A 10,550-nucleotide genomic window follows, 5' to 3' on the forward strand; every position below is an offset into this window, starting at 1 on the left:
AGCTCCAAATAGCTTGAATTCATTCCATAACATCTACATTGCTCGGAATCACTCCTATAAGGCATAAAACACACAATAAGTACAAAACACCATCAATTAAAGTTCAAACATGAATAAAGTTCAGCGAATTAGAGTGCAATGAGCGACTAAAATACGAGATTATAGCCTGCCATCAACTGGAGCCGTTGTCGAACATGGGATGAGATGACTAAAAAATTTCTTGATAAATATTCTCATCAGTTAAGACAGGAAAGTTTAGAAGAGAAATCCATAACTTATGCCAGAAAGATATTGAGACAATGTTTGAAGCTTGGGAGAGGTTTAAAGAAATAGTAAGAAAGTGTCAACACAACGCATTTGAACTCTGGATGTAACTCCAGGACTTTTGGGATAGATTGACACTGGCCTCACGTAGAACATTGAGCAATGCAGCTGGAGGCCCTTTGATGAAGAAGACTCCAGAGGAGATAGTCATAATTCTTGATGAGTTATTTGAAGATGCAAATCAGTGGCCTTCTGAGAGTGTTGAAAGAAAAAGATCGACATGTGTTTACCAGGTTGATGCTAACACATATGTGCAGGTACAACTTCATGCAATGGCTAAAGAAATACGAAAGCTGACCTTAGCTACAATACAAAGTGAGCCTCATGCAGCTTGTGATATATGTGTATGATGACATTCTACTCATGAGTGTCAAGCCTCAACTGAGGAAGTGAATGCTCTGGGAAATTATAATACAATGGGTCAGAGGCACCCCGGTTTTTCATGGAGTTCATCCGAAGGTACTGCAAATGCGTGGCAACAAAATAACTCTAGACCTCAGGGACAAAGAGCTCCAGTCTTTCAAAATTAGTAGAGGCAACAGTTTCAAACTCAAATGTCCAATCAGCCTGGTCTAGAAGATCTAATGAAGGCCTTCATTATGAAGACATATGAGAGGTTGGACGCTCACGGGGCAGCTATCAAAGAATTGGGCACTTGTTTTCAAAACTTTGAGAGACAAGTGGGACAAATTGCAACAATATTATCTGAGAGAGTTCCGCTGACATAGAAAAGAATCCCAAAGAAATGGTGAATGCTGTGACCTTGAGAAGTGGGCAAGCGTTGAAAGATCCCACCCCAATCAAAAAAGATGTGATAATTGCAAAAGAAAGTGGGGAGCAGCTTAAAAGTGATGATGACAAGAAGAAGAAAGGCCCAATGAAAACTGAGAAGAAGAAGAAGAAGGAAGAAAAATCGAGAAGGGATGAATATAATGAGAACGAGCATATTCCTGCTCTACTTTTCCTCAGAAGTTATATAGAGAAAAGCTGGACAAGCAATTTGAGAGATTTCTGGATATGTTAAAACAGGTTAATGTAAATTTTTCATTCACAGAAGTGCTCTTCCAAATGCCAGCTTATGCCAAATTCTTGAAGGAGGTCCAGACAAAGAAAATGAAGATAGAAGAGACCTCAGTGGTCAATTTCACAGAGCATTGCAGTGCTATATTGCGAAACAAACTTCCACAAAAGTTAGGAGATCTAGGGAGTTTTACTATACCTTGCTCTTTAGGCTCTATTAATTTTGATAAATCTTTATGTGATTCTGGTGCCTCAATTAATTTAATGCCTCTATCTATTTACAGGAAATCGGAGAAGGAGATTAGAGAGATAAGGTCAGTGCCAATATCTTTGCAGCTGGAAGACCAAACGACTCAGATACCTGAGGGGATAGTGGAAGATGTCTTAGTTCGGGTAGATAAGTTCGTATTTCCTGTAGCTTTTATAGTGGTGAATATGGAGGAGAACCAGGAGGTCCCCCTCAACTTAGGAAAACCATTCTTAGCAACGGGTAGAGCAATATTAGATATACACAAGAGAAAGTTCATGCTTAGAGTGGGTGAGGGGACTGTAACTTTCGAGATGAATGTAGAAACGAGGGTGAAAAAGGAGAAGCCAGCTGCAAGTGTTGAGTGAAAAGTGAAGGGTTCAAAAGAGAAGGCTGTGGCGAGTGAGAAAGATAAGTGTGGGGTGCACCCCAAGATGGTGGAGAAGAAGATGTATGCATGGATGTGCATATTAGTTCGAAGGCGAGGAATGGATCCTGATTTCTACTCAGATCCCAACTAGATATTCAGGTAAGTTTCCTTTACCTTATGCCTTTTAATTGTGTGTCATGGGGACATGCCACAACTTGAAGTGTGGGGTGTGGGATAATTGTATGTTGCATATATATGTGTTAGTTTTAATAGTTGTAGTAGAAAGAAATTGATTTTTTTTATTTTTCCCAATGATGTATATTATTCGACGGGTTTCTTGAGGGATTAAAGTCGAAAGAAAAAGACAAAAAGATTTTCTTTTGTTAGGTAGTGTAATAATTACCCCTTGGTTTTTCTTTTGTGTCGCAGTTCTTTTCCAAGGGTTTTATTTGAACAGGGTGTAGTTAGTTTTTATTTTTTAGGAGTAGGAAACCTTGTGCTATGATTTGAATTGAAAGCAGTAACTCTTAATTGTATTATGCCTTGAGGATAGTAAGCGTTTTAGTTGTGACGCTTAGGCTTAGTTTTTGACTCTCGTATAAGTACCTTAAATTGTATGATCTTAACTTTGATTAACTGCTTTGACTAGAGTGTCTTAATGATTCCGATCTTGAGTGAGTTATGTGCCATGTGTGTGTTAGGTTTTGTGTATTCTATGCATTGCATTTGATGCCTAGAACTTGCCCCATGTGTTTGCAAAGCGAAATAGTAGTTTTGTTCAGTCTTGGAAGTGATATAGGCATTTCTTTGTTGAGCCAGTTATAAGCTTTTACCCACCTAATTGTTATGTATCTTAGTTAACCCTTTTGAGCCTATAATCCTGTTTCTTTGGCAACCACATTACAAGCCTTACCCATTTGTTCGAATTGACCATCTATTTGAACTTTTACCTCTCATGAGCACTTGAATTTGTTATGAACTTTGCAAAAGTTGAAGTGTGGGGTGATTGGGTTGGCTTTTGAATGGAACTAATGAAATAGGGAGAAAGGTGCACTGTTTTGAAAAGAAAAAGTAAGAGCCACTTGAATTGAAAAAAAAAAGAGAAAATAATTAGGTGTATTGTTGTGCAATATATTCTTTGATAGTGGTGACTTTTAATGTAATTGTGCTTAAAGAAGTACGGAGTTAATGTATATTGATGTGAAGGTAGAGTTTTGGTTTGACATAAGTGTGGGGTTTTGAACAATGAAATGTATATATTAAAGTGCTTAGGGAGGTGTAGTCACTCTTATATCTAAATGTATCCTACCGGTCCCGCAGCCTACATTACAACCAGTTAGATTCCTACTTGATCCTTGACTGAATGAGCTTAATTAGTAGAGTAGTACACTACGGGCCAGCCTATGGTGCATCTTTTGTGGCATATCAATGTTGTTTCTGAGAGTGAGCAAATTCTTTCTATCTTGAGTTCCTAATTGTTCTTAAATTTTATTGTGTGTGGAACTACTCTCTATTGTTGTGTTAGGGCACTTGATTCATGAAGGAAAAGTAATGTGGTTGACCTTTGTGTTAGAGTAAATGAGCGGGTTATAAATATTACGTGGTGCTTTTGAGTCAAATATTGAGGCTAGGATGTTACAGTAGTGTACTTAATCTGTGCTAAATATTCTTGGTGTGATGAGTTATGAGAGTTGTTTAAAAAAGGTTGTGTCTATATGAAGTGTAGTTTGATTGCTCGAGCACGAGCAATTGTTTAAGTATGGGGTGTTAATGGTAGGCTATAATCTCGTATTTTAGTCGTTTATTGCACTCTAATTCACTGCACTTTATTCATGTTTGAGCTTTAATTGATGGTGTTTTGTACTTATTGTGTATTTTATGCCTTGTAGGAGTGATTTCGAGCTATGTAGATGTTCTGGAATGAATTCGAGCTATTTGGAACTTTGAAGTTTGAGTAAAAGCCCAAGGGATTAAGCCAGGATCGAGTTCGGGGGATGAAAATCACATTTGGATGTCAAAAAGCGAGGAAAATTCTGTACTCTGACAAAAGCCCACTGTCGCGGCGTGTGGGGCGCTGTGGCTGCCCATTTTCCTGTTATCTGTCAGAAATCAACTCTCTGGATTTCCCCACTAATGCCCCGCATAGCGTGTCGCCCCAAGCGGCGCGCCTGTGTAATATTTATAGAGTAATTTTCTTATTTTGGCTAGGAGAAGGTGATTTCGTCTGGGCCCGACCCTACTTGGTATAATTACATAGAAAACGTTATTTTCTGTACTTTTGACATATTGGAGACATAAGGAGGCTAAGGAGGAGTTGGAGAAGCAAAAGCACAAGGAGTTCATCATTCAATCCTCACTCAAGACCCGAGTTTGGATCGTTTTATATTTTCCTTTACTTTAAACATATTTGTGATGAATTGCTCCATATCTATGGAGTAGTTCCCATTGGGGTTTGATGGATTTGGAGTATTGATATTTGTTTGTGGATTATAACTCTAGTTTTATGTATTGAAGCGTTTTTGGATGATTTAAGTGTTGCATCTATATTCACTAGTTCATGTAATCGAGATAGACATAACTTGTGATATCTTTGCATTATATTGTTGGTTGAGTTCATTAATTATTATTAATAATCAAAAGAGGCTAGTTGAATCATTGATTAAACCTAGTTAGGAGGATAATCGAGAGAGGTTCTCCTAAAGACCAATCTACTACGCATTCTTGCATATCTTCGCGTGCTTAAAATTGGTTCATCTTGTGAGGTTAAAACTTAATCGAGAGAGGAGTTTCTGCTGAACGTTTGAACTAATAATTGAGTAAATTCGAGAGGCTCACTTGAACATTAGGAGTGAATTATCTAGGGTTAGAGCCCAAACAATTATCTTGCACATATCCTATCAACCCCTATTTTCTCCAATTGATAACTTCCTTGCTTACCTTTGTTGCGATAGTCATTAGTCAATAGATTTAGATTCTTAGTTAATTTTAGTTATTAATCATATAAATCTCAATTGTTGATTCTCCTGGATAGTAATCACGCTAGAAATTACGAAAATACTGTTTAACTCCAATCCATGTAGATATGATATTATACTATACTATCTTTGACTAGCGAGCATAATGTAAGTGTGTGTTTTGCGCTCGTTAAATTTTAATTTAAGAATTTTTCAATATCATAATCCTCCCTTATTCCACCATATTATCATTATTAGTACCGTTGCGGTGTGCAACCCGCTCCCCAAGCAATATGTATGAAACAAACAAACTACAACCAACTACGACACATCACAAAATCAACGCAATAACGTAGCTACACATAGAGGAGTCACAACGGATGATGAAGTTACACGGTAACTCACAAAATCAAATAGCAAGAAATGATAATCCATAAACTAAGACACAATTTCCGAGAATCAATTAATAATGAAGGCACGTGACACGCAAGGCATGTATTCAACAAGTAATAGCAATTAACAATTAAAAGCATATAAGGGTGCACTTGGCAAATGAAAAATAGAACATGTACTAACAACTTCAAGTAAAACACGTAAGGGCAAGCCTAACAACAAAATATGTAATATGAAACGATAACTTCAATTAAATGCATGAAAGTAGCCTAATAGTCTAAGCCGGTCAAATAACACATATAAGCCCGTGTACACACTCGTCACCTCGTGTACACTCCTTTCACATAACTCAAATAGTACCATCAATCCAAAACCTAAGAGGTAGTTTTTCCCACACAAAGTTAGGCAAGACACTTGCCTCAATTTGGCCAAATCAATACTCAAATTAGCTTTTTCTTTGCAAATTCACCTTCGCTTGTCTCAATCTAGCCAAATACGACTTAAATACATCAAATAATGCACGAGAAAATTATTTTAATTAATAAAGCTATGATCTTTATACAATTTTTAAAATGTCAACAAAAGTCAATCCCGGGCCCGCCCGGTCAAAATCCGGGTCCAAGGGTAGGCCTTGACTACTCATATCCTCACGAGTTCATATATGTGTTTTGTTTTTAAATCCGAGTCCATTTTGCCTCTCAAATATCAAATTTATTTTTCAAAACTTTGACCAAAATCCCCTAATTTCCTCTTAGATTCCCATGAATTTGATGTTAAATCTAATATATAATCATGAAATATAATTGAAAATTGATTAAAATTACTTACCCAATAGTTTGGTATGAAAATCTCTCCATAAAATCGCTTCCCACCGAGTCTAGGGCTCAAAAGGTGATAAAATGAAACCAAGTCCCAAAATGCAAGTATTAATACCTGCCTTAGATGTCGCATTTGCGACACTAGGTTCACAAATACGAACCCGCAAAAGCGAGAATTTCATCGTAAAAGCGAACCCTAGGACTCTCAGCTAAAGTCGCATTACCAAAATCATCGCAAATGAAGACAACTGCCATCGCAAAAGCGGACAACAAAACTCTCGCAAAAGCGAGGAAATTCGTTGCAAATGTGAACTCTTCCCTAGCAACACAGAATCGCAAAAGCGACTAGGTGTACGCAAATGCGATGGTCGCATTTGCGACCTTTTCATCGCAAATGCGATGACACAAGTACCAGCACATATTGTTTTGACAACATAAATCCGGAAACCAATCCGAAACTCATCCGAGCCGTCGGGGCTCCAAACCAAACATCCACACAAGTCTAAATATATAACACGAACTCGCTCGCGCGATCAAAACACCAAAATAACATCTAGAATCACGAATCGAACACCAAAATACATGAAAATCACAATGAACTTCTAGAACCTCTAGAATTACAACCAAGCGTCCGAACCACATCAAAGCAACTCCAAATAACACCAAATTTTGGAGGCAAGTTTCAAATGACGGAACAGACCTATTTCAAGTCCTGAAACCAAAATATGATTCTGATAGCCTTAAAGTCAAACCATGGTCAAACTTAGGAAAATTTCAAATGTTTAAATTGCCAACTTCCGCCAAATGGTGCCAAAACCTTCTAGAACATCCATCCGGACCTACCGGAACCATCAAAACTCCGATCCGAGGTCAAATACTCAAAAGTCAAATTTGGTCAACTCTTTCAACTCCAATATGAACTGACAAAAATATATAACAATTACTCCCTCCATTTTAGTTTATGTGAATCTATTTTCTTTTTAGCCCGTTCCAAAAAAAATGAGTCATTTCTAAATTTAGAAACAATTTGGCTTAAACTTTCAATTCTACCCTTAATGAGAAGTTTTTTAACCACACAAATACTCTGGACCCTTTTTGACTTGTTTAGGACCACAAGTTTCAAAAGTCTTCATTTTTTCTTAAACTCCGTGCCCAGTCAAATAGGTTCACATAAATTGGAACGGAGGGAGTATTATTTTATTTTCTGTTCCATTAACTAGATGACATGCGCGGTTCACATTTATTTCACAAAAAAGGACAGTAATAATGTTAGATATGGAGACTGTAGAAAGTGAGAACGTGAAAATAAAAATAAAAAGAAAATTCAGGATATTCTATATTCATTAATTCATCCAACCTGCTACATGACAATGTGGTGGAAGTTGATAATTTTGGCTGAATTGGTGCAGAAATTGCATTACTTCTAGTTCTAAAAAGGGAAATAAGAGTTTCCACTTCATAATGAAATGTTATAGGACTAGCAGGAGTAAAACAATTCAATGAGGATTGATCCACTGTTTTGATCGGGAATTGCTAATAGAGCAGTAACTACGTAAGTTGGATCCATTTAAACCTTGATGGCATACTTTCTAAGTGGAAAGTACATTTTTATCTTCTTCTCTCTTTCTGTATTCAAAGAGAAAGGGAGATCCAATTTGTTTCTACAAAATTCAAAGAACATGGATTTCAATATAGCACATGAACTTTACAGACCAAAAGAAAAACATAGAACATGAAATTTACCTAAACATGCACTAACAGACGGTAGGAGTGTACAGTGACAACCATGCCAGATCTAGAGCTAATAATCCATGGTTCCACAAAATAGTTCCGCTATGACCAACTTAGATTCAAGCCATAGCGACAACAAAACCAATCACAAGTATACATACTTTGTAAATGGAATCTTGGATAAATATCATTGCAATCAAGCAAAAGTAAAAAAGCTCAACAAAACAAATAGTTCCCATGCATGATTACTGGACATAATTTATATTCAACTTGATAAAGACTATCTCTCAATCAATCAACCATGCTTATATCGCAAACTGTTAGGTTGATTATTGACTCTTCTAATCCATTCCGGTCTATTAGGGGCCATTTTATTTCAATACAATACAATTTGACTAAATCAAAGATTCTCTAAATCTAGATGGTCTTCAAATCTCACTTACGCTATACTAAGGTTGTCTAACGGGACGATTCCTTAACAATTCCTTTCGAATTGGCATTGACACTTGATATTAGTATGATAATTTGTTATTAGCTATTTAGAGACCTAGTTCAAATAGAACCCTTCCTACAAGGTGGTTGTATATATTAGGTGCTCTTCTTTAGGTGCTTGTATTTTTGTATGAAATTTCTATTGAATAAACTAAAGGACTTTAGCCTTGAATTTTTTTAAGAATTGTCGTACTTAGTTACTTCATAGTTTTTTAAAATAATTTTTAGTTCTTAAATATTTAATTAATAAAAATTTAACAAATAAAAGAATCCCACTAAGGGCCCTCGACATGTCCCATCTCCTTAGATAGTGGAATGGAACGGGCCGAGGGGTTCGTCCCGCTAATCTCGGCCCGGTAGCGTCCCGGAACCCCTTATCCCGTTAAGGAATAGTCATGTCACGTCCCATCCAACTAAATCGTCATATCCCGTTAGACAACTTTAATACAGAGTCTCTTACCAAACTAAAACACTTATGGAAAAACCAAATCTAGCTGTAAACAACTAAGTCTCAATCTAAGTTATTCAATTTGCTGGTATTGCCTACACGCATTGTTTACATTCATTGTGCTTTTTCCCCCTAAATCGGTATTGATTTTGAGAGATGTTAGGTCTTATTGAGAATGATTGATGTAATATTTATGTGTATATCAGTTGTGTAAACTTAGTTGTGAAGTTGATTAGTCAATATTGGTCAATGTAGTTGAATTAGTTAGAGTGGCAGTTTTGTAATTAAGATATTTTTTCTATTTTTCTCTTACACACTTACACACGTGTATATATACACTTTACAGAAGTGGAAATAACACAGATTTCATTTTCCCAATTCTTCTTTCGTCTAGAACCTTCTCTCACAAGCTCAACTTGGTTCATCAATGGAGATACTTCGATGATTGTGATCTTCAACTTCGACATGGTATTAGAGCGCAGTTCATAATTTCCGATCTCCATCCAGTTCGTCTTCTCTTCTTTTCTTCGTTGTTTTCACATGATTTGAAATTGCAAATCGAAACTTCTCAGTTCATAATTTCGTCTGGGAATCACTGGTTCGCACACTCTCAATCGTCAATTAACTCAAATTTCTGACATTTTCTACTTCAATTCATGGCTAGAGACAAGGATACTTAGGATACCACCACAATTTTGGATTTGACCAACCCACTATACATGCACCCATCGGAAAGTACTGGGACTGTGCTGGTACCGGTAGCATTTAACGGCACCGGCCATAGATCCTGGAGGAGTAGCATTCTCAGAGCTCTCTCCGTGGAAAACAAAGTCAGATTCATTACAGGAAAGTATAACAAACCTAATGCTAGAGAAGCGACCTACGATCAATGGGCACGATGCGATGATATGGTGACATCGTGGATTCTGAACTCACTCTTAAAGGATTTGGCTGACATTTTACAATACGTGAATGATGCAAAGGAGTTATGGCAAGAGCTTGAGGACAGGTACGATCAAACGAATGGCGAAAAACTTTACCAATTACAAAAGGAAATCAATGACCTAAATCAAGTAACCCTAGATATAACTGGATACTACACAAAAATAAAGAAGCTCTGGGAGGAGCTCAATACCTTGAATGCACACGCACAATGTGGTTGTCAATGCACATGTGGTGCCAAAGCATATATGCACAAGGCAGAGCAAGATCGAAGGTTAATTCAATTTCTAATGGGATTCAATGAAGTCTACACAGTCGTTAGGGGAAGCATTCTAATGATGAATCCCCTGCCTAGCATTGCACATGCCTTTTCCATTCTCATTGAGGAGGAGAAACATAGAGAAGTTAGGCCAAGAAATTGTCTAGTCATGGAATCCACTTCTTTGAATGTGAATGGACCAGGAAACAACAAATTTAGAACCAATTATACTCCACAAGGCAACACTGCAGGATAGAAATCGTCTAAACCTACTGTTTCCCCTAATAGATCTAAATTGTATTGTAACTACTGCAAAAAAGTGGGGCATACTAAGGAAAAGTGCTTAGGCTACATGGATTTCCACAAGACTTCATGTTTACAAAGGGAAGAAACACAGGATGTGCTACAAATATCCCCGATCAGTGTGAAGAGATGCAAGCTTGCAACAGTGGAGATGCTGATGGCAGGAACCACAACCAAAATCTTCAGTTGCTCTACTTATAAAGAGATAGCTGAAACAACCACATGTAAATATTCAAATTCAATTGTTGA

General features: G+C 37.1%; 1 protein-coding gene across 1 annotated transcript; it reads left to right on the top strand.

The window, feature by feature from the left end:
* Positions 1 to 9,516: 9,516 nt before the first annotated feature.
* Positions 9,517 to 10,254, top strand: LOC142175905 (uncharacterized). The gene has a single exon (XM_075242911.1). It carries the CDS (start codon positions 9,517 to 9,519, stop codon positions 10,252 to 10,254), a length of 738 nt encoding a protein of 245 aa, XP_075099012.1.
* The last annotated feature ends 296 nt before the right edge of the window (positions 10,255 to 10,550 follow it).

This window comes from Nicotiana tabacum, chromosome 22 (assembly GCF_000715075.1).
Source record: "Nicotiana tabacum cultivar K326 chromosome 22, ASM71507v2, whole genome shotgun sequence".
Classification (NCBI taxonomy): Eukaryota; Viridiplantae; Streptophyta; class Magnoliopsida; order Solanales; family Solanaceae; genus Nicotiana; species Nicotiana tabacum.